Raw genomic sequence first — 23767 nt, forward strand, 5'->3', positions numbered from 1 at the left:
AATAGGAATCTAGCTATGCATTCCTATGTTGGTTTTTTTTTTTTTTTTTTTTACCCTTATTAAGGTGATACCCTCTACTATTACTACACAGAAAGCGGTATGGCTTTTTAAATTTAACATTGCTACCAAATGTTCAAACAAAGGGCCTTACACTTTTTTTTTTGCCAGGTGTTTTGCCCTGATTGAAAGCAGTGCTCTGGAACAAACACGAGAGGAGACGGAGACTGAGAAAATGACTCATTTGGAGAGCCTTGTGGAACTGGGCTTGTCATCAACATTCAGCACAATCCTCACTCAGTGCTCCAAAGAGATATTTAAGGTAGAATGTTTATTTGGCTTGTTTTATTATTCAAATGCGTGTTGTAACGTACAATGCTTGTACATTGAATACATGTAAATGGCTTATACCTGAAGAGGGTTTATTACAAGCTGCAATAGGTAAGGGCTTGTTTTCACCTATGGAGTTGGTTTGGGCTGTTTAATACTGCCAAAACGCTAAGTCATTACAAATTAACTTTATTGGTTCCAGTATACACTAGAACACTGGATTTGGGGGTAAGGTGACAAAAAAATAAGAAAATAATGCTAGAAACTGAATGCATATGATTATAGGTGGTAGGTAGAGGCAGATCACATACCATACCTCAGTCAGTTCTGGTCTTCTAAATTCAAGTTCCAATCATTTTGTGACTGTCCTCTATGAGCCAGTGTAAATCCTGCTGCCACTCATTAGCCAGAATCGTGTCTGCACCGTGATGATCTAGACAGAATCATTGTATTAATTCACTGGTATAGTTCCTATAAAACTTACCGTATGTACTCCCTGTTTTAGGTTCGTGTAGCTTTAAAACTGGTCCTTTTAACAGCCTTTTCTTTATACCTCTGTAGGCTGCCCTTGAGAAAGTATTTAACTTTGCTGTATCCAACATCTTTGAGACAAGAGTTTCTGGCAAAATGGTGGCAGATCTCTGCCGGGCTGCTGTCAAGGTAATTATTTTCTGCTTTCTATCCTGTAGTCCTTTTTTTAATCCTTTCTCCATTGAGTTGCAGTTGTCTTTGTGTTGGTGCAGCATGTGCAATCAAATCTTAGCGCTTCAGCTTGATGTCTTAAAGTGGAACTTATTAAGTTGGTGCTTTATTGCAGAAGAGACCTGCTTATATCTCTTCTGCAATAAAAAAAAACCATTTACTTGCCTGATCATAGTCTTCAGAATGTGCACATTCTAAGCACACATCTGTGGTCGGATAAATGAACTGCCATGCACATACATGGGAGTTCAATCATCCCCTGCCAGATAATCGAGATGGCGGAAGAAGCTGTAGAGCTGATGTCGACAGGGGGAGGCGAGTTAAGTTCCACTTTAAAGCCCAACTTCAGTACTCGGAGCAACAGTCTTCATATCTGTGTAAGTGCGGACTTAGAATTATATCAGCTAGCATGTAGGGCCTGTGAAAGTTTGCCTTTTTTTTTTTTTTTTTTTTGCAGATATTTTAAATTATGGCCAAACACTCTTATTAGTGTTATGTACAGGTGTGTACCTATACAATGGGATATACCTGTACATAACCTGGCTTCTCTATTTTGTCACATTGTTTAGCAAAGTAAATAATTTATATTTAAAATTCCCCAGTGAAGGTGGAGGTGGACGCAATACTGATGTTGACTGCTTGATAATACACTCTCCCAGCCTAGGTCACAGGAGGTTGGAGTGTTAATTTAACAAATAGTGGTGTTACCCTCATGGCTTTTCAGCGTAATAGACATTTGTTAATCAACAGAATAGTTGTTCACATGCATGTGTTTCAAGGGTATGTTGGGTTGTTTTACTGGACTTCCATTTAAGGTGCCATATGTTATGGACCTGTATGTATTACAGTGCTGTATGTTTTAATTGTGTTTTCAGTGCTGCCCTGTGGAGGCTCTGAAGCTCTTTCTGCCCCACTGCTGCAGTGTTCTAACTCATCTCACTAAAAGTAAGTTCCAAAGAGTTTTGCTTTCTACTTTTATGCATTGTTCATTGTTATTATTGCCTTTGTTAGTCAATATGTGCAGCATTCATTCTAGAAAACATGGCTTTTCTATAGGGAAAATTACAATGTTGTGTATATTTATTTTACTTGCTTGCTTTCTCTGCGAATTGTACCTATAACATGCTTTTTATGGCTTTATTAAAAAGAAGTTACTGTACAAACTATGTTGATTTTAAGCAATCAAAAGTGGCAAAACGTTCACTTTGTAAAAATCGTGGGTGTTTTTTTTTTTTTTTTTTTGCCAGATCCAATTTCTGGCAAAAAAAACACCCACTATTTTTATTTATGAGTTTCTTCAGCAGTTTAATGCAGAGTACAGCCATAAACTTTCCATCCCTATACACACCCCATATCCTAACATACAATGAAATGTGTCATCAAACACATCAAACCTGTGGGGGATGATACTGCATATGAAACTGGCCGTTAAATAGACAACCCTGTAGAAATGGATAAGGACAGTTTGTGCTTCGACTATGCACCACCAATTGGATGAGGTAACATAAGAACTAAAGTTGGTATAGGATTTAGAGAAGGCAAGTTTTGGTTGTGTGAGACTTGTTAATACCTGGACTGATCTTAATGAGAGTGGGTCAGGCAACTGAAAATTGTTAGGAAGGAGAGTTGTTGGTAGAAGTGTAAAGTGATATATTTTCTGTCAAAATACTTCTTCCTTTTGTGCCAAGCAATTATTTTTTTGTACACTGCCTGTGGTACATGCACAGTACAGTGTACTCCCTCGGCTCATTCCTAGCATCTGTAAGGTGCTGAGAATGAAGATGGGTGTCGGGACAGACAGTGGCAGCTAATGTCCTATGACGTCTGGTCCAACCACAGAGCAATGTATGGTTGCACCGGGTATTTATTTATTATAAATATCCAGAACTTTAAATTTACATAACCAGATACCTCCCTAGTGTCATCCTTACCTCTGTTGTCATTGATTGTAGGTGTGTTTATGTATGCTGCATTCTGTACACTTAACACAAGCTGAGGTACTATGTAGTGGGTTGTCTGCTGAGTTTATGGCATCTCACGAATAGTAAGGGCCTGTTTACACCTGTGCGTTACGGTAAAACACATGAATTTGATGTGCATTGCATGTGTGTTGCGTTAAGAAGCCCATTCAAAATTAATGCACCAGGTTGCCTTGTCCCTGGTCATTTTACTTACCTGATTCCCCCCCCCCCCTTCCACCCTATGCATGCATGCATTTGATGTGCAATGCACGTACAGTGTGTTAAGAAGCCCATTCGTTTTTAATGGGCCATAATGCCCATTGTGGTGTGAATGAGGTACATAGAAAACCAGTGTTTTCTATGTGTCTTTGCAGTAACCTGTGTTTAATCCAGTGTGGAAAATCGCGGGTAACTGCACATGGTGTGAACGAGCCCTTTAAAGTTAAACAAGTAATTCACCCCAATGTGCCTTTTCCCTAGCCATTGTGCTTCCTTGACCTCCCACTTCCACTTTAATTCCCTACATTTTCTACTTCACATCTCTGTTTACCACCATAGTAACTAGGGATGCACTGATACCGATACTAGTATCAATATCGGTTACTGATTCCGAGTATTTGGGCAAGTACTCGTACTCGCCCAAATGCTCCGATGCCTAGCACGAGTACTTCCGGTATCAGGAAGCCGGGCAGCGCGTCATTACACGCTGCCCGGTTTCGCGATTGACCGGAAGCTGGCTTCGTGAGGTAAGGTTACCTTACCTTTAGTATGTGTAGCCTGTCATCCCCCGGGACCTCTCCAGCGAGAATGCGGCCTTCGTCCGGTACCCAGCCCGAGCCGTCCAATCAGGAAGCCGGGCGCCGTGTAATGACGCAACGCCCTGCTTTCTGATTGGCCGGGAGGCCGGCTCCATGCTCTCTTGTCATGAGATTATTGGTACTCGGTACCAAAATACCGGTATCGGTGCATCCCTAATAGTAACCTACGCAATATGTAACTGATTCTCTGAGCAATAATACATAGCCAAGTAACATAGCTTAGCCGCCTAGTCAAGTCATCTAATGGCAAGTGAGCAATCTGAGCAAGTGAAAAAGAACAAAGATCAGGAAAATGATTACTGAAAATGTAATTTCTCTCCCGTTCATTGAAGGACACAGGGCAACAGATCGTAGATCCTGAATGGTAGGGTAATATCGCCACCTGCAGGAGAAGGACGCTAGGCACAAAACTAAAGACCAATTACAGCCTAGGGGCGGCCCCTGCCGGTGGCCAAACCCCCCACCTGCTGACAAGTCTCCAGTTTTTTGCCTAGCGTCAGGAGTAAGGAGCTAAAAAATTTTCTCTGGAGATTTTTTTTCCTTTCTTCCGTTTTGATTTATACAGCATCTATTACTAAAATTGTGCTAAAAAAAATTAACTTTCATTCACTCCATCCTTTTAATAAAAATATAATCTCTAATCTTTACATTCTATATGTTTGTAGATGATGATGTCCTCCATGAGGAAGAATTAGACAAAGAGTTACTTTGGAACCTGCAGCTCCTTTCTGAGGTAAAGTTTGATTTCTCACAATTTTATTTTTTTCTTTGGTAACATAAACAATATATTTGTAAAGCAGTCGATGCAATTTATATCTAAGGGCTAGTACAAAGCCCAGCAATACCATGGTACGGAAACCTTAGCAGAGATGGAACATTCCTTTAGGTCTGATTGGCCTAGAGCCATTGGCAGCCCAAGAGGAATACTTACTATTCTCCGGATCTGCAACTCTATCTAGCTGGCAGTGTGGGTTCTTTTTACATAAAATAACCCATTCCACTCTTTGGGAATGTATTCAATAATATGTGCATGTTTTTGATCATAAGGGGTTTTGTTTCTTTTGTAGGTAACAAGAGTAGATGGAGAGAAACTGCTTCCCTACAAAGACCAGCTTGTCAAGATTCTCCAGCGAACCTTGCACTTCACTTGTAAACAGGGTTATACATTGTCCTGTAATCTGCTGCACCATCTGCTGCGCTCCTGCAGTCTTATTTACCCGACCGAGTATTGCAGTGTGCCGGGTGGATTTAATAAGCCTCTCTCTGAATATTTTCCCATCAAGGCAAGTCTCTGACTTTTCTTTTGCTATTACAGAGATTTTTATGTTTTTGTAATCTGGTGTTTTGGTGCATTTTTATAGGCCATCTACAGCTTCAAAAACATCTCCTTTATAGAATCACAGATATAAATTGTAACCTGATAGAAATTCCCTCACACTATTCAAGACAAAAAAAACTGTCTAGAATTAAACGCTAATGTTTTTTTGCATATAACTACTGCTAGCAAGCAGTAGTTAAATGCAAACACATAAAAAAAAGTCACCAAAAAGGTTAAACTTACCTGCGTCTCCACCACACACTCCCGTCCGAAGTTCTGAAGATTCCCGGGCGGCCGCAAATGATCATGGGGCGGGCGCATGCTCAGTAGAGATCTTCGACCTGGAGAAGAGGAGAGACACAGGGTAAGTCAATGCAGGCAGCCCAGCAGCGTGCACTCACACAGACACGGTGGGGCACAGAAGAGACAGCAGTCAGCGTTTGATCAGAGACCGGCACCAGCGCTGGAGGGACTCCTGAAAACTACTGGAAAGAAGATGATTGGATCAAGGCATCATTTAAGGCAAGTCCTTACACCTGGATGGGGGAATGGGGGGGGATTAGACTTTAATGTCACTTTAAGTTGATCATAGACATAAAGGGGGTGTTGGACACTCAGGCATGACCAGCATTCCAGATTTTTCTGTGCTCGGCTGGCAGTCACAGACATTAAGACCTTTTGACTGAAAGTGGACAGGTGCGGCTTGGTCAACTTGTTTCTAAAGCAGACCATCCACCGAGTGCATTTCATCCAGTTCTTGGTGAACCTGCTGACATTTGCTCAGTGGGTGCCCCTGTCTGCAGTCTTCTGTCCAACATCCTTCAATCTGAAAATTGCAGGAGCCCGGTGGAAAATTCCCTGCCGATTATTGACAGCCAATCATCTACAATTACTGTTTGAGTATTCTGACTTGCCTATGCTGTTTAGTGTGGATGCAGGAAAGGTTTAGGTTAGAAAAAAAAATCTAACAGTGTATTGGCAGCTGTTTTTACTTCTAAATCATGGAAATGAAGTACTGAGCTGATGGTTCTTTATCGTTTGTTCATAGGTATCAGTCTGTTTATGGCCAACAAGCTAAACACACAAGCATCACTTATTAACATCAAATTGTAAACTCTCTTCTAGGACTGGGGAAAGGCCGGTGACCTGTGGAACCTCAATATCAGGTGGCATGTTCCCTCAGCAGAGGAGGTTGAATTTGCATATTACTTGCTAGACAACTTCCTACAGCCAGAGCTAGATAAGCTTAATCGTTATGGGAGCGGAGAGCTCGAATTGTCGAGGTAAATTATGTGATTTTTGGTAATTTTTGTGTTCATCATAGCTCCATTCTTGGATTCTAACCAAGCGAGCCAACTACCACTGGTCAGCACAGTCTGTTATACATGAAAGTTCAGTATACCCTTTGTGGCTTTTACAGTATATGTAAACTCAATCGCTAACATTTTACCTGTTCATTTAAATTCAGGTGTTACTTTCAATCATTTTTAAATCTGCAGGTTTTAATTAAATAATACCTGCTGATACTGCCAAGAACGTCCTTGTCCAGGCACTTACTGTTATGGGGTGACAGTACTTGTCCCTGTCTTCCACTTGTGCTTCCAAATTGTAACCTGCGCTCTGATGGTGATGCACATTACTCGGGCATGAACCACTGTTGTCACCGTAAGAAACCAGTTGTTTAAGTGTGGCATGTAGCCATCACTTGAGTGAAAGTAAGTAGTATGGAGATTACTGCAAATAGGTTGCAGTATCACTAAGATGCTGCAAGGACAAAACAAAAAAATGAAAGAAATACTTAATTTAAAAAAGGGTTTTACATCCGTTCCAGTCTGCTGTAAAATTGCCCCCTGCAGTGGGGGACAACCAAATGTATGGGTGAAGTTAACAGCAGCCCATGCATAGAAGTCCCTCAAGCTCTATGGGAATAAGGTAAGTATTTCACTTAATTCCTGCCTCCCTAGCCAAATGAGCATTTAACCCATGCAGGGTAGAGGAGACCCTACTGTATGTGTAGATTTACCAGCAGCTTGTTGTGGGGCTTTAGCTGAGTCGTGATTGTAGCTTTTGTAACTTAAAGCTACTCTCCAGCCTGTTGCCCATTCCACACCCTCCTACCATTTCTAAATAATTGCTGGCATAAAAACCATCCTACCTAAATGTCTGTGAAGGTTCACATTCATCCAGGTCATGGTATATCTAAAAAAATAAGTCAAGGCAGCTGGACTTGCTGTATTTTTCTTGAAGACGTTTCACTGTTCATCCGACCAGCTTTCTCAATTCAGAATGACTTGTGCAAAAATTATCTGGGAATAAATATGGTGAATGTTGCTCCAATCCACATAATCTGTTAATCACTGAAGTGGTGCAGTGTAAGATGTGAGTGTACATATGCAGAATCTGTGAATAGATGGTGTCTGTAACAGGACATACAGAGGTCAATGATCATCTTCTCTGTTTTCATAGGGATGATATTCAGCAGTGTCTCACCATTGTGCAGAACTGTCTCACTGGCTCAGGGAACCTCCTACCTCCTCTGCAAGGGGAGAGAGTATCTCATCTGTGAGTATTGGGATGGTTTTGTTTGTTCAATCACTGAAGCGGTGTGCTCTGCATGTTGGGAGTTCAGCAGCTGATTCATTTTCTCACATTCAATATAACTGTATGTGTTTCTGTGACCATTTACGGATTATTGTTCTTGGCATTCTTATCGTTCTAGTAAAATACAAATACTAATCTGTTACAATATCTGATTCTGATATCTGGCTATCAGAAATTCCTCTGGTAGCCAGAGAATATAAGAGCTAGCTTTTTTTAACACAAGTTATCCAGCATATAACAGCATTAGAAGAACACACATGTCCACAAAACATAAAAAAAAATAGGTATTCAAAGTGTTAATTTGCAGGGAAGGCTAAAAAACAAAGTCAGTTCAGATCCCCCACGGAAAAGAAATGTGTAGCCACCCACTTGGTAAAGTTGTTTTAAAGTGAAGCAGAACTTTAATTCCCTGCTTCCCTCAGCAGTTAATTTCAGAGAATTCCCCTCACTTTATAGTGATTTCCATCACATCATGTTTCTTTTTTAGGACAGGAAGTAAAAGGAAATCTTCCCAGACACAGGCAGCCAAAAAATACCCCGACAGTGGGTTTTAACCCTTTCCTACTAATAACCAAAAACTTAAAAGAACTATTTGCTATACATACACTACAAAGCAATTCTGTTGATTGCCCTAGCTTGGATAAAGTATGTTTATGCTTGGAAAATGAATGAAGGGGAGGCATGCAGATTTAACAGTTATGACCTTGTATGTCAGTGTTCCTATTAGTTGGTTAGTGTGCTGCAGTTGGAATACAGATACCACATTTATGTGGTTTTAGACACTTTTTTTATATTAGGATGCTATTAAGCACTTCTTAAATTTGATTTAAAATGTTTATTTAATTTATTTTGGAGTATGCCTGGATCAAATGGGTTTTTTTCTGTGTTTTTACTTTCACAGGGTTACAAGTATGGTGTCTCTGGATGAGACAAAACTCTTCAATGGTATAAACCATAGTGAGTACACATAGTGTTTTGATTTTTTTTTTTTCTTGAGACCTAAAAATCTTGATGGCCTCCATGTATCCAAATGTCTGGCAAAAAAAAGCCCCTACCCGCACCCCCATTAAAACAAAAGTGAGAAATGACCCCTTCAGTGTTTCAGACTCTTATAGTGGCTCCTACTCTACAAATAACGGATCTGATGGATTGGGGTGGGCTCCCTTTATTGGTTATTGGGAGAGGATTGATTATCTGTGACATACTCTATAGCTGGCCATAAAGGGAGTGAATTTCATCAAGAACTGGACAAAACTCACTCCTTGGGTGGCCCTGTTTGCATCACCCCACCCGCATCCTTCAATCTGAAAATCTTAGGAGCTGGGTGAAAAATTGTTGTCCGAGATTGACTACAGCCAATCAGCTGCATCAGTTTGGGTATTCTGAGAGAGGTACACGTGCCCAGAATGCAATAGTCCAGCAGTGGGGATTCCCCTATTCAATACAAAACACAGAAATTTCCCAGCACACTTACCGTCTAGCCTGCAACAAAACACATTACACTGTCTAGCAATGTGCGTTTAAAACAGGTTTTACTTGCACAACTTTTGCAAATTATGTGGAAGCCGCACTGGCTCATCAAGGCTGCTCTGTGCAAAGTGTGGACCTAACTAATCTATGAGAGCCTCCAAATTGGAGTATATATAACGGTGGATAAATTACATGCAGGAATGTCTGGAGGTAGCCCACTCCTTAAATGCATAGGGACACACTGGAGGCCCAGCACATCAATAGGGATTCCCTATTCATGCTGACAATAAGACTGAGCTCACTTGGGGAGCAAAATTTTAACCTTTACCAATCAATTTTAGTAATGACTGGCACCTTTTTAAAAAAAATCTTTTTTGAAGTATGTTAGCCTTTTAATGTATTTGCAGGCTGTGTTCCCGGGAGCATTTAAGACTTTTCAGCTGTTCCCCCGGAATTATGCTAAAGGCTGATGTCACACTACCTCAACTGGTGATTCCGTAGCAATAACGAGAATAGGAGAAGAGCGACATAGCTGCTCAGCTTAAAGTGATACTAAACTCAGGAGTCAAATCTTAAAAATGCTTTCAAGTTCCTTAACTAATAAGAAAAATGTATCTTATTTGTATATCACTCGGCTGTAGATCCTCAAAGCATCTCTGAATTTGTGCTGATACTGTCCTTCCTTCTGGAGGTGGGGCTACTTTTGTTCCCCATGGTCCCTGTGTGTGTTGTAAAGTAGCCACCGCTCCAAGCTCACTCTTGTGATGGACTACAATCTCAATACAAATGAGTAAACTAAATGTGAGATCGTAGTCCATCACGGGAGTGAGCTTGGAACGGTGACTACTTTACAACACACGCAGGGATCATGGGGAACAAAAGTAGCCACCCTCCAGAAGGAAGGACAGTGTCAGCACCAATTCAGAGATGATTTGAGGATCTACAGCCAAGGGATAAACAAATAAGATACATTTTTGTTAATAGGGTAGTTGAATGCATTTTTAAGATTTAACTCTGAGTTTAGTGTCACTTTAATTCTGAGAGAGAGGTCATATATGTGGTCACATTATATTCACTTTAACGCCACTTAGTTACAGCAGAGATCTCAGTATAACTGAACGCATTTCACTTGTCTAATGCCTTTGTTTTATACTATTTTATACTAGATTATTCTAGAAAAAACTACAGAGAATCCATTGCAGAAACTCTCAGGAAACTCTTGCGTAAGTCTTTTCCAAATAAGCAATTATGTGTTAATGGTGTGCGCTTAAGCTTTAAAGCTGAACCCATCAGCTACATACCTAGTTGGTAATTAATGACTTACATTCCAGTTGAACTAGCTGTGCGCACTTTGTATGAGTGATGTTTTCATCATTTCTTGATGTGTTCGAGCAGGATATTGCAGCTTGGACTGGGCTCCGTTTCTTATGCCAAGCCAAATTATCCATATTTTCGACTTATATCTAGTGCTGGGGTGCAGACATACTGTTTCAATTCTCTTTTTATGTCTTACCAACCACAGACTTCATACTTGACAACTCAGAAGATGATACCAAGTCTCTATTTCTTATAATAAAGGTAATTCCTTCTACAGAGCAAATTGGGGTGTGTGTGTGTGTGTGTGCTGCCTTGCAATGAGCAAACATTCTCTTTTTTTCTGTGCAGGAAGGGAATGAAGATCAGTCACAGAATTTGTATTTGTATATTGAAAGATCTCTTGTACCAGTTCCATGTATTTCTCATAAAGAACCTAGTAATAATTAGAGATGTTTGCTTTTGCCGTTATTAAAGAAATACATTGCATTACCACTAACCGACTGTGTCTAACATTATCTCCTGCAGATCATCAGTGACCTTCTACAATTCCAGGGATCCCACAAACACGAGTTTGACTCCAGATGGAAGAGTTTTACACTTGTCAAAAAGTCCATGGAAAATCGGGTAAGTTACACATTATAAAACTAATGTCCTTCAATGTAACATGTTCACTCGGACTTCTGTGTTGTTTGGCCTCACAGATAAAAGTACTTTTGAAGCTGAGAAATGGCTTTGATTTTGTGTAAAAAGGTCAGATGGAGTTTCATTCCCTTTAACTATAGGCGATAGGTCAAGTTGAATCAAAAAGGAAGGTGCTAATTGGCTTACACTATATATATTTTATTTTGCCTCAGCAGAAAACTTCTATAGAACACACATACAGCTAAGGACCACTACGCTCTGTGCGTTTTCAGGGATCTGTGTACAGTGGTCTGACAGCCCATCTCCCTTCTGCATTGTCATATCCACAGTGCAATCAAAAGTGGTCATACCCTCCTGATTGCAGCAATTTTTTTATTTAAAAAAAAATACCAATTGCATGTTCATTCAATGTTTGGGTTTGTAAATTCAACATTATAGTGAGAAGGTTATTATTATATAACGGAGACCATTAAAATAACTGGAACAGTTTATACTAACATCATACGTATCTTTGTTAGTGAATGGAGGCATGCTTACAAGGAACATTGATGATTTTTTTTTTTACTTTCAGCTCCAAGGAAAGAAGAGGCACATTCGAGCATTGCTGATTGACAGAGTCATGTTGCAACATGAGGTATGGCATCCAATACCTTCTCCTTCTCTTTCCACCTATATGCTGACAGCACAGAGTTGCGCTGCAGCCGCGATGAATCCTGGCAGTCACCACCCTCTGCAGGGAGAAAATTGTGAACTGAGCAACCAGCAGAATGTGATCGCTCAGTTCTTGATCAATAGAGCCAATGTGTGACAGCTGCAGTGTCACACATCGGCTCTAACTATGGGGATGAGTGTATTTTAGTCTCGCCATAACATAACCCTTGCAATGGGGCTACTTTTAGGTTTTAATCTGCCCAGAGTTGTTCTGTAAGGCACAGTCCACGTGATATATATAAATTAGAGACTGGGACTATGCTGAGCACATTTTACCTAGAGGATGGTAAAAAAAAACATACTTCAAAACAGCCCTATTTTTATTTCAAAGCTGCAATAATTAGCAATCAGAATTCACAATTTTGGGGCTCGAATACTTGGTTGCTGCAAGTTAATCCACCCCAGCATTTCTTCAGTGATTCTAGTGATATTAATGTTTGGTGTTAACATCTTCTCTAGATAATCATAATGTGGAACTGCTTACAAAAATGAAAAGGAGCAGTTTTGCAAAGCAGATGTCATGATTCATGTAAACATTGAGCAGTTTGTAACTGCTGCACCGTTGCTCCAGTTTAATAAATTAATTCCATAATCAATCATTTTTTCAGTTGAGAACGTTGACCGTTGAAGGCTGTGAATACAAAAAAGTCCACCAAGATCTGGTGCGGGATCTTCTACGTCTGTCCACCAGCTTTTATGGGCAAGTAAGTCTGAAGCTTTTTAAAAACTATATTTACTTTACACATACACAACTAGCACAACCTAGCTGTTCCTTTAACATGTGGTCATGCCTCTTTCCTTGCTTCAGCTATACTCTCCTACCAGTTCCAGAAGTCTTCCTAGGATAAACACATATCTGTGATGTATTCCTACAGCAAACTTGTCAACTCTTTAAGAAGTTTACAAACAATCTGCCTGAGGGCCGGTTCACACCATCTACCATCCAGTGCGGTCGCAAAAAGTTGTAGGAGCACTATTTTTGCGATCGCACTGGACTGGAATGCATGCTTTGCTGTGTCACGCGTTCTGATTGAGGGTAGGGACTGATGTGAATGTGCAACTATGTAAAGTGCTGCGTAAATTGTCGGCGCTATATAAATACCTTTTAAATAAATAAAGCAATGTTTCAATGAGCTGGAAGGGTGCCAACACATTCATTCATGTATGTATATTTGCTGTTGTATGTTTTATTCATGTCACTGTTGTGTTGCACAGGTCAGAAATAAAGCTCAGCAGGCTTTTTTCACTGCTCTGGGAACATACAATTTCTGCTGCCGGGACATCATTCCTCTAGTACTGAAATATCTGCGGCCAGACAGACATGATGTCACTCAACAGCAGTTTAAAGTAAGTGTATTTGTTTATTCCTGAAGTTCATATGATTTTTTTTTTTTAATACAATTTAAAATATGTACTTGATCCCTGATTTACATATGGACATTTTTTAAGGGTGACTACTGAAAAATGCCTAATTTTTGGGTAGACCTCTTCACCATTTCCACCCACCTGCTGCAGGCCGTTATAAATATGTTTACTTTCCTTATTATGTTTCTCATCTGTTTTACATGACTGAGAGTGTTTAAAGTGACACTAAACTCAGGAGTTAAATCCCAAAAATACATTGAGAAAGTACCCTAACTATTAACAATAATGTATCTTATTTGTGAATTACTGGGCTGTAGATCCTCCAATCATCTCTGAATTGGTGCTGACAATGTCCTTCCTTCTGGAGGGTGGCTACTTTTGTTCCCCATGGTCCCTGTGTGGGTTGTAAAGTAGCCTCCAAGCACACTCCCTTGATGGACTACAATCTCACGTTTAGTTTACTAATTTGCATTGAGGTTTTTCGGTAACGAGTACTGATTTTTTGGTACTCACCGATACCAGAAGTCCCTTTCAGGAAGCCAGGTGGCATGTGATGACTTGCTGCCCAGCTTCCTGATTAGAATGGATATGGAAGTTATGAAGTCTGAGGTTACACGGGTCAATCTAAAGAAAACTTTTTTCCCCATTCATGTTTGCTTTAGAGCAGAGAAAGGAAAGAGTGCATTCTTAGGTTTCATGCATACTTCTGTAACTTAGTTTGCCCTCTGGAGCCTCCTGCAAAATTGTTCTGTAAGTTTCAACTCAACATTCCGGGCTAAGGATCACCTCATCCAAGTGGACAGCACTTGGGTCTGGAGATTGGCTACTTAGGTAGGCATCAAGCGCACTGCATCATTGGTGGGCTATCTACCGGAAGTACTCAGTGTCTCTTTTGTGGGAGAACAGGATGGCAAGGAAGTGGATGGAAAGTTAGTATACACCTTTGTTGTACCTGCTCTAAACTTTATCAATTTCATTGCCTTGAACAATTAATAAATTCAGTGGCTAAAACCCATTGATGCACCCATCAATACTCGGTAACACCCCTTTATCATCCTTACAATCTTCTACAAAATATAAACATCTGTGCCTTTTAGTTCCCCAGTGAGGTTGAGGTAATCTCCATATGCCCAAATCTGTGACCGAAATTGATCCATAAGTGAGAAAAGATGTAGTCTTTAACCATAAATGAATACCTGTAATTTTAATAACTCTATCTAAAGAAAGAATAGTGGTTCATAAAGCTGGCTAACCAGTATGTTTGTAAACCCGAATGAAAAGTGCTGAGGAGTCGGAGTGATAAGCTTGTGGTTTCAGTCTTCTAGTATTACACTGGGGTAACAAATATTCCCTGTTTTGGATACTGTAGTGTAAGCATCTAATAGTGTTCCTCAATCATCAGAATTATAGTATTGCCCATGGTAACCAGTTTGATGCTTCCTCTCAGTCTCTACAAAAAAAAGTATCTGCTGTCTGTGGCTGCTAGATGCAACTTAGACTCATGTCATAAATGAGATGTTTTATGTTTGCAGGGTGCCTTGTATTGTCTGCTTGGAAACCACGGTGCAGTGTGCCTAGCAAACCTTCATGATTGGGAGTGCATTGTACAGACGTGGCCAGCAATAGTCTCTTCAGGTCTCAGTAAAGCAATGTCTCTAGAAAAACCATCCATTGTACGCCTTTTTGATGATCTGGCTGAGAAGATCCATCGGCAATACGAAACAATTGGGTTGGATTTTTCGGTAAGTTTCCCCCCCCCCTCTTTTAGATTATGCTTACTGTGACACTGTCTTGATATCTTTCTGAGACAGAATTGCAGTTTCTGATGTTATGCCCAGCACCACATATCTTGCCTCTTCTGCTGGCTGTGCCACCAGGAATCTTTTTCTGATGTCTGCTGAGAAACAGACTCTTCCAGAAGTGTCTTTCTCATGTGTCCACTCGCTGTACTCGGTGGTTCCTCCATCCAACGTCCAAACGCCATAGGTCACAGGAGTAGCACAGGACCCTGGGAGGTTTGACGTTCCCAGGAAGTGTCCGTTTCTCTGCAGACTTCAGAGGAAGATTGCAGTGGTGTGTTTGGCAGTGCAGGGGGGTTAAGTGTTTTTCTTTATTGTCCTTTTGAGGGGCAAAGGGATTCAGGAATGTACTGCCTCCTATGGAAAGTTGAGACACTGGTTATGTCAGCCCGCATTTAATCCCACCTTTAACGACATACCTCAGTTTGTGTCCTGGGAGGTCTGACAATTATCCCTCAACTGCTGAAAAAAAGTCTAACTACGTTTTTGCTAGCCTTTTATTTCGTAATAATTCTTCTTTGTTGACTTCTGTCAAGATTCTTGATGCACCTTTTAATAGCGTTTGTGTACCTATACACACAGCATACCGAAAAATAATTACAAATATTTCTTACTTTTTACATGTTGTGTTGTAACAGACACCATGGCTGATTCCAGGTTTTTCTCGGCACCTTCACCTTGATCTGTCCTTATAGAAAGATTAAGGGCTGAAGTTTGAGGATTGTGCTTTTCTCATTATTAACACACAATGGAGAAACCCCTCACAACCCCTCCTAACATTACAAAAGAAGGAAGTAGAAATTTTAACCCTTAAGAAACCCTGACCCAAGTAAAAGCAATTTAAACTGCAAGAATCATTATTATTATTTTTTTAAATTATGCAATGTGAATGGGAACATGTAACAAATATAAAGTATGTATGATCACAATTTGGCTGCAAATATGGAATTAACTTTGAGTTTAAAGCTAGCCTATGCTTTTCCTATGCAGGTCAAATCAGCAGGATTACTTAACCTTGGCTTCTCTTGCTGCTTATGCTAAGTGCAGGCTCACGTTAAGGTTTAGGGAGTTACATTTAAATGAAGGTGGTGCATTGATACCTCTCTGATTTTTATTTTATTTATTTTTTAATACAGGTTCCAGAAAGTTGTGTCCAGATTGCTGTTCTGCTGCAGAAGTCCCCCATCCCCTCTCTTGGTGTGGAGCTGCCTCATCCAGATCAGCTGAATCTAGCAGCGCAGAGACAGGAAGAGAAAAATGCTGAGTCTTTTCGGTATGGCCAGTGGTATTTGTTGGCATTGGGTTCATCAATCACCCAAAGGCAGCAGCTTTCCTATTTGGAATAATCTTTGTATGAACGTTGTACAGTTTGTATGCTGGGTGGCCTCTGAACAGTCTCAAGTTTTCATATCCTAAATGTAGTTTTTCTTTAAAGGGAAAACTCCAGTTTTTGTTAAATAAAAAATGAAGCACATGTAACTGCTACACAAGTAATTTTGGAATTTAATGTGATTTACAAAAAAAACCTTTCCATTACATTCTGCAGCTACTGTGATTATCTAAAACTTGTCAAAAAATTAAATACAATATGGTAGGGCTGCAACAAATGATTATTTTCATAAATGATTAGTTGGCTGACAATTTTTTCGATTAATCGGATAAAAAAGAAACCAAGTATCATCCTTGATTTAAAATGCAATACACAAATGCAGTGTTACAAACAAAGTTTACTTCAGAATAAAACTGCATGCACAATTGTTTGCAATTGCACTGCATTGGAACGCACGGCACTGCAGTACTGTGCGTTCCAGTGTGGGCGATCGCACTGGGTGGAAGGCACATTTGGGGTCCATTTAAATTAATGGCACTGCTATGCACCTCGCGCAGCAGAATTTGTCAGGCCGAAACCGAATAGCTTCAGCCAGGGAATGACAGCTGCCAGTGGCAAGATTCCACAGACGGCAGCTGAATGTATATACAGCAGGTAGTGGGCTGATGCAATAACCAGCCTGCTATTGGCCATATCAAATTGTAATAGCAGGCTGCCTATTGCCCCTGCCCACTGTTTGCTGGCACAGGGCACCTCCACCCAGCATGGAGGAGAGAGCTAGGGGATCCAACCAACTAATCCATAATGAGAATGAAAACTATTCTCATAATCAATTATTCTCGATTAATCGATTTTAGATGGTTGCAGCCCTACAATATGGTGTATGGAATGCCCCCAGAAATGTCATTTTTGCTTCTGTGATTAGCTGACTGATTTTCTCAGAAGTGTGCACTAAGATGCAAGTAACATTACAGGCATTCCCTACAATAGCAATTTCACTATTGCTGGTCTACTAAACAAATACAGATACTGCAGTGTTTCGGATTAGAACAACATTTGCTCAGATGATTATTATGAAGATCCTTCTATTCAGGAATGATATTGAAAAGAACTTGGTGAAACAAACAGCTATTTATTCACAACAGAAAATTGTAGGAACCTGCAACAACATTTGTTAAAATTGTTGCAATTGTACATCCATCAGCATAAGGGGATTTTTTTTTTTCTCAACAAAAGTAGAGTTGCACTTTAAAGCGTATCTAACCCCAAATCCAGAATGTTGATACTGTAACTCCCCATTATCCAGTCCGTGCATAATATGCCCTTGATTGTTTTGGGGTTTTTTTGCCGGTTGCTTGGTGCACACTAAAAAAATTTAATTAGCAACTAAATGTATTTAGTTGCTAGGGACATTCTTTGTTTACATCTTGCTACTGGCCGGCAGCTAGATTCTGTAGTCAGCAGCAGAATGTAAACAATTGGGAGCAATAGCCAATAGCAGGCTGGCTATTGCACCCACCCACTGAGCAGAGGAGCGGCCCTGAGAAAGAACTTTTTGGGGAGGGGGGTTATCCCATAAGTGCTTTACTGTATATTGCAGATTACCAGTCTTTTAGATGTGGTGACTGAATTAGATATTTCAGGTGTTTTATCTGTTATTTTTACCTGGTAATCCGGCCAAACACACTTCCTGTCCCTGGGTGGCTACACTCACTTCTTCACTGTATCTATGGTGGGAGCCATTGTCACCCAGACTAGACTTCAAAGCATCTTCCTCTCCATCTCCAATATGTGAGGGGATTAGTAGTTTAGAAAAGGGAGACAACATTGTGGCACGGGCACTGCGTTTTTGGCAAGATCAACCTGCGTTTTCTGTACTTGCTGAAAATGTTCTTATGCTCAAAAAAGAAAACAAATGAAGCCAACACATCTGAGGACTGGTAAGCTGCCAAATATTACATTTTTATTCTTGGGATTAGTTATCTTTTAAGCCAGCCATGGAGACAGCATGCACATATTTGTAATGCAGATTTATCTTCCATGGTTCCTGGCACTTCTGACTTGCTTTCTTTTCATAGGCATTATGAACACTTAGTCGACACTTTGATCGATTGTGTTACACAAAGAAACCTGTAAGTATCTAATTGTAGGATTTCTCTTGTAGGTTTATGTGTAGGAAATGAAGTATGCAATGGAAAACAATTACAATCAAATGTCCACCTCTCTCTCCCTCCCTCTTTGTGTATTAATCAAAAGAAAGATTGACACTTTACAAATGGTCCCCCCCTTCCTTTTTATATGTGCTTTACATTCTGACACATCTGCTGATAGTGTCAAATAACACACGCCCATATACACAACACACACACACTGCTTGTGATCCTGCTGTCATTAGACAGAGGAGATCACAGCCAAACTGCACAGAGCCAATGAGACCGGCTCTGTGCCACGTCATTGCTGTGATGGCCAATGCAAACGCTCCCAGAAGGTATCGGAGAAAGGCAGCAGCAGAATCGAGGTGGAGGGTTTTAATAAATGTTATGGGATCATTTTTAACCCTTTCACCACCCCTGTATGTGACCTGTATATATTTACACCTCCATCTCTTATCCTGCACATTAACCCCCTCGTGTCCATCCTTTCACTGTGTGACTTGAACATTAACCCCTTCTCTCTTTCATAATTCTTGGTCTTTTTATATAGTAAAATGTACCATAAAATATTGCTTGGTAAATACCATCATAAGGAAGCTCTGTATGTCTCAACAAATTATAGAAAATTCATTTGGGTTCAGTGTTGCATGAGTGCATGTCAGTCAAACTATCACAGCACTGAAAACTAAATAATGGCCTAGAAAGGAAGGAGTGTAATATGCTGGTATTGAGGTGGTTAAAGGCCATTCAATTTAACACAAATCTTCCCATAACATTTCTATGTGCATTTAACATTTTATGTATGTTATTCTAGCTGTAAAAGCCTCCATTGTGTAGAGATCCAAAACCTCTGAGACTTCTGCAGGTCTGTCATGTTGGATGTGATGTCAGCAGCCCTAGCAGTCTCAGAGCTGTCTTTAAACAGCAGGGTAGGCAACCTTGGCAACTGTTGTGGAATTACAAGTCCCATGAAGCACTGCAAGACTGGCAGGCATGAAGTTCACAGGTTACCTACCCTTGTTCTAAAGTATTACTGTTCCTCACTCCTCCTTTGGCAGCTTCATAAAACAATATGTAGGGAGGGATGGGGCAGAGGAGCTGGGCCAGCGCAGAGAGTAATTAGACAGACTCCCAGAAGAGGAGAGGGCTATGAAAAGCAAGGCGGGTGGTGGGGGGGGGGGGGGGGGGATCTGGACATTTTAGCAATGGGTCTCATTTATCACAAAAAAAATGGAGAGTGCATCTGTTGCTGTAAGAGGCCAATTCGAATGTAGCCGGCAACTCTCTCAGCAAGGGCTTGTGAAAGAAGGGGGGGGGGGGGGGGGGGGGGGCGGCTGTTCTAGGGAATTGACTCCTGGAGTAGTAAAATGTTCTAGCAAGTTTAAAGGAATATTGCAACTGAATACAAATCCTTAATAGCAATGACAAACACTACAAGTAAGCATTTAGGTGACTAGAATTTTCTGTGCTTTTACCTGCAATTTTTAAAGTTGGTGACCCCTCGAGTGTGATTCTAAACAAAAAGGACAATTCTATATTGTTTTTAGAAATAGAATTGCAACCATTTGTGACACACGTGTTTTCATTTCAGCCCATGGAAGTTTGAACACATTGGCATTGGGTTCTTGTCTTTACTCCTGAGGGATGACAATGTTCTACCTCTCCGTGCAATCAGATACTTGGTGCAGTGTCTGAATCATGATGCTCTTATTGTCCGCAAGGTACAGTTATCATTCCATTCTCATTTCTGTTAACAGCTTATTATATGCAGCATGATTTTATGGTTCTTTCCTTATGTTTCTGCCTTTGTACAGCTTTATTTGCTTTTTGTAAATATGATCATTCAGCTTGAGAGTCACAGGTTCAGCGTCCTGCAGTCTGACAGTTGCTGCCCTGTCTACATGCATGCGCTCCAGCAATTGCTTTTCTCAGGGCAGGTTTCCTAATGGTGACAACAGTAGATCATGCCTGCATAATAGGTGTTGAAACAGCCACTTGTAGTCTCATCTGTAAGGCCATACAACAGGGAGAGAGCTGCAGATTTAAAAATATTGAAGATGACTTTCAGAATTTTATTGACCTGTTAAAGCTTCTATAAGGTTTTACTAATTAGTAGAGGTGCACCGAAATGAAAATAACGAAACCGAAGTTAAAACAAATGTCAGGCCGAAACTGAAAATGGTTTTTATTTTAACTTTTTCAAAAGAAATTTAATATTTTATTTTTATTTTTTTTTTTATATCAATTTTTATTAAATAAATATACCTTTTTCTGCAGCACCTGTTATAAATAAACAGGAATCCTCTTTACTGAGTGTTCCTGTTCATTCATAGTGAGACATAGTGTGTTTACTATATCCACAATCATGAATGAACAGGAGGTGATGTTGATCACTTCCCATTCATTCATAATTGAGGATATAGTAACCATACTCTGTCCTCAATTATGTACAAACACTCAGCGATCACTGAATGTTTGTACCTCGCTCTCCTTCCTGACAGCTGTCACCGGAGGCTGAGCAAGCAGAGCTCAGCCTCCTGTGTAAGCACTGGCTGTCTCCCTACACACTGCTCTCCTCTGATCTGTGATAGGAGGCTGAGTGGTGCAGGAAGGAAAGACGCCGGCCGCTCGCAGCGCTCGGCCGCTTGTGACAGTTTCTCTCCTCTCCGCTGGGACACAGAGCAGCGCCCATCGGGGAGGAGAGAAAGAATGGATGCACCGCTGTATCGGCCAGAAAATGGCACTTTCAGCATTATTCCAAAAGTGCAATTTTCGGCCGATATATCGGTGCATCCCTACTAATTAGGATAACACATGCTTTAAATGCATCTGTTTGGGCCACTCCACCTGTCTCACTTGTACAGTGTAAGCCTATATGTTTGCAGTAGCTTTTTGAAATAATGTATAAATGAAGAATTGAAAGTCCTTTAAAAAGCTACCGCAGATGTCCTGTGCCAGGCAATGCTGCCCTAAAAAAGGCCGAAATGTTGCTGACATAGATCTCTCTACATGGCTAGAAGTAAGTAAAGAGTCATTTAAAAATGCTGTCAGTGTATCAAGTCTGGGAACTGTCGGCTGAAATGACTTACATTTTATAAATTTAGGAAATCTATTCTGACAAAAGCTGAATTTAATGAGCGCCCCTTTCTGACAAGTAGTATTGTCATGACATATCCCTGTCACCATCACTTTTATCTCAGGTGAGCCTATCCCTTGAACTTATCTAATGAGAACTACTTTCAAACTATTTAAACTGCAAACTATATTCAAGAGTTAGGCATTCGTGGGTAAAAAAAACGACTCCTTTATGTGATAATTGTAAAATAACCTGTCATAAGAGAAAAATGGGGGGCTAGCTGTACTCTGTGAAAATGCCTGGATTTTGTGCTGACTCCAAGTCACTGACCTGATAAAAGCATACGACAGCCTCCATGTTGACGGATTTCCTTTATTTCGTTACACAAGTGGGAATTATTGTGAAATAAGATGTTGCAACTTGCCTTTCATATTTTTCTTTTAGATGGCAATCTCTGCTGTGGCTGGAATTCTAAAGCAGCTGAAGAGACCCCATGTCAAAATGCCCATTTGCCCTTACACAATTAGTATGTACATAAATATTTTTGTCTTGAACTGTTGAATAGATTTATTGTCCCTTAACAATGGGTTGTCCTTCCTCAATGGAAAGTCTTCAGCCTTTACATTTGAATGAAAATGTGTGGCATGTATCAGGGCCAGGTTACCCTGTCTGCAGCTTATATTTGAGTGTCATTTTGGCTCATCCACATTTTATTGCAGTGATTACAGCATATACAGTATATGCTGTAATCACTGCAATAAAATGTGGATGAGCCAAAATGACACTCAAATATAAGCTGCAGACAGGGTAACCTGGCCCTAATTGTACTGCTGCCTACAAAAAGATTAGAAACTGGCAATGGAAAAACTGTAGGCCAGCCCAAGGTAACTCCTCCTACCACCAGCATGCCATCTTTTCCCAGTTTTAGGTCCTTTTTAGAGACCCTACGACTGCAGCAGAGACATTCCCAGTGCAGTAGCTGTTCCAAGTCTTCCTCTATAGTGATTGGAAACACTCTTGCAAGATGTTTGCTCCCTCATCTGCTTATTAGACTTGTACCCTTTTCAAGAGGACTTTGTTAAAAAGTGGTCTTCCACTACTGTGGATCCAACAGTGTCCCACCATAACACAGCAACCGCCATACTGGTGGAGGATGCACCTTTCTTGAAGAACCTGACCTATAAGTGGTTAGAAGCAGAGGAAGCTTTAGCAAAAGTGTTGGACTTCAGAACTTGCATCTAAAATGATTTGCTCTGTATGGCCATTGAGAACCAGATTCAGATCCCACAAGCTCTCAGGGGTTAACGGACGGGGTAGTCATATGAGAAGACTCTTTGTACCAAGTCCCTTGATAGTGCTGACAGCCAGAAGCTGTTTCAGACCAGCTGCAGGAAGGAGAGGATTAATTTCCTAGGGTGGAAGCCCCACATGTCAAAAATAGCCGTTTAACCCCTTCACTGCTACAGACGTAAGGCATACGACAGAACTAAACTGCTTCTGGCTGGCCATCTCGGTATGCTTTTCTTTGGCTGCGTTCAGCCTTTCACTATAAGCGCATGGCCATTTCAGCAACCATAAGCTTATAACACAAGGGTCCCCCTGACTTCTGTGTAAATGAGGCCACTTATAACAACCATTAATTTAAGATCAACCCCCTGTCCCCTGCTACAGCTACTGGAAATCTACTTCCCTGCATGTCCAAAAGTGTCCCCACTGATCCCTGCTGCTCTTCCCCACCTGTTTCAGCAGGGACAGTGGGGAGCAGAGGGAACACAGAGCAAATCATGCTGCTGGCGCCTAGCAGAGAGGAGTGAGCTGCAGGCAGGGTGGATCTAGTGACAGGCGGAGCCAAGTGGTTCAGGATGCTGAGCGGAGGATAGGTAAATATGTGTAATATTTACTGATCCTTCCCCTTAATGAACAAACACCGGTGTGATCGGTACGCACATTATGCACATGCACTGCTGTGCGTTAGAACACATCACAGTGCTTGATTATTTTATTTTAAAATAACATTAATTGTGAGACAGCGCATGGTAAAGCGTTGCGATGCATTAAAATACACTGCATTGTGATTAAATGTACACCTGCATCGTTTTATCGCCACACACAACTACGCGGTGCACAAACAGCACTGCAGATTGGGTGTTACCACAACACATAGCTATGTGGACATA

The 23767-nt window shown here is 40.7% G+C and overlaps 1 protein-coding gene across 1 annotated transcript in view; it reads left to right on the forward strand.

Moving 5' to 3' along the window:
- Positions 1 to 23767, forward strand: part of PSME4 (proteasome activator subunit 4) — a 105413-nt gene that overhangs the window by 57510 nt on the left and 24136 nt on the right. Inside the window, exons 14-32 of the mRNA XM_018555755.1 lie at positions 169 to 319; positions 889 to 987; positions 1905 to 1974; positions 4474 to 4541; positions 4876 to 5091; positions 6252 to 6409; positions 7593 to 7688; positions 8629 to 8684; positions 10364 to 10420; positions 10720 to 10775; positions 11040 to 11138; positions 11728 to 11790; positions 12476 to 12571; positions 13083 to 13214; positions 14765 to 14974; positions 16168 to 16304; positions 18440 to 18493; positions 20106 to 20235; positions 22035 to 22116. Of these exons, the coding sequence (XP_018411257.1) occupies positions 169 to 319; positions 889 to 987; positions 1905 to 1974; positions 4474 to 4541; positions 4876 to 5091; positions 6252 to 6409; positions 7593 to 7688; positions 8629 to 8684; positions 10364 to 10420; positions 10720 to 10775; positions 11040 to 11138; positions 11728 to 11790; positions 12476 to 12571; positions 13083 to 13214; positions 14765 to 14974; positions 16168 to 16304; positions 18440 to 18493; positions 20106 to 20235; positions 22035 to 22116 (2030 nt within the window). The remainder of the gene's footprint in view (positions 1 to 168; positions 320 to 888; positions 988 to 1904; positions 1975 to 4473; positions 4542 to 4875; positions 5092 to 6251; positions 6410 to 7592; positions 7689 to 8628; positions 8685 to 10363; positions 10421 to 10719; positions 10776 to 11039; positions 11139 to 11727; positions 11791 to 12475; positions 12572 to 13082; positions 13215 to 14764; positions 14975 to 16167; positions 16305 to 18439; positions 18494 to 20105; positions 20236 to 22034; positions 22117 to 23767) is intronic.

The sequence above is a fragment of the Nanorana parkeri genome, unplaced genomic scaffold, assembly GCF_000935625.1.
Source record: "Nanorana parkeri isolate BGI_ZX_2015 unplaced genomic scaffold, ASM93562v1 scaffold212, whole genome shotgun sequence".
In the NCBI taxonomy this organism is placed as follows: domain Eukaryota; kingdom Metazoa; phylum Chordata; class Amphibia; order Anura; family Dicroglossidae; genus Nanorana; species Nanorana parkeri.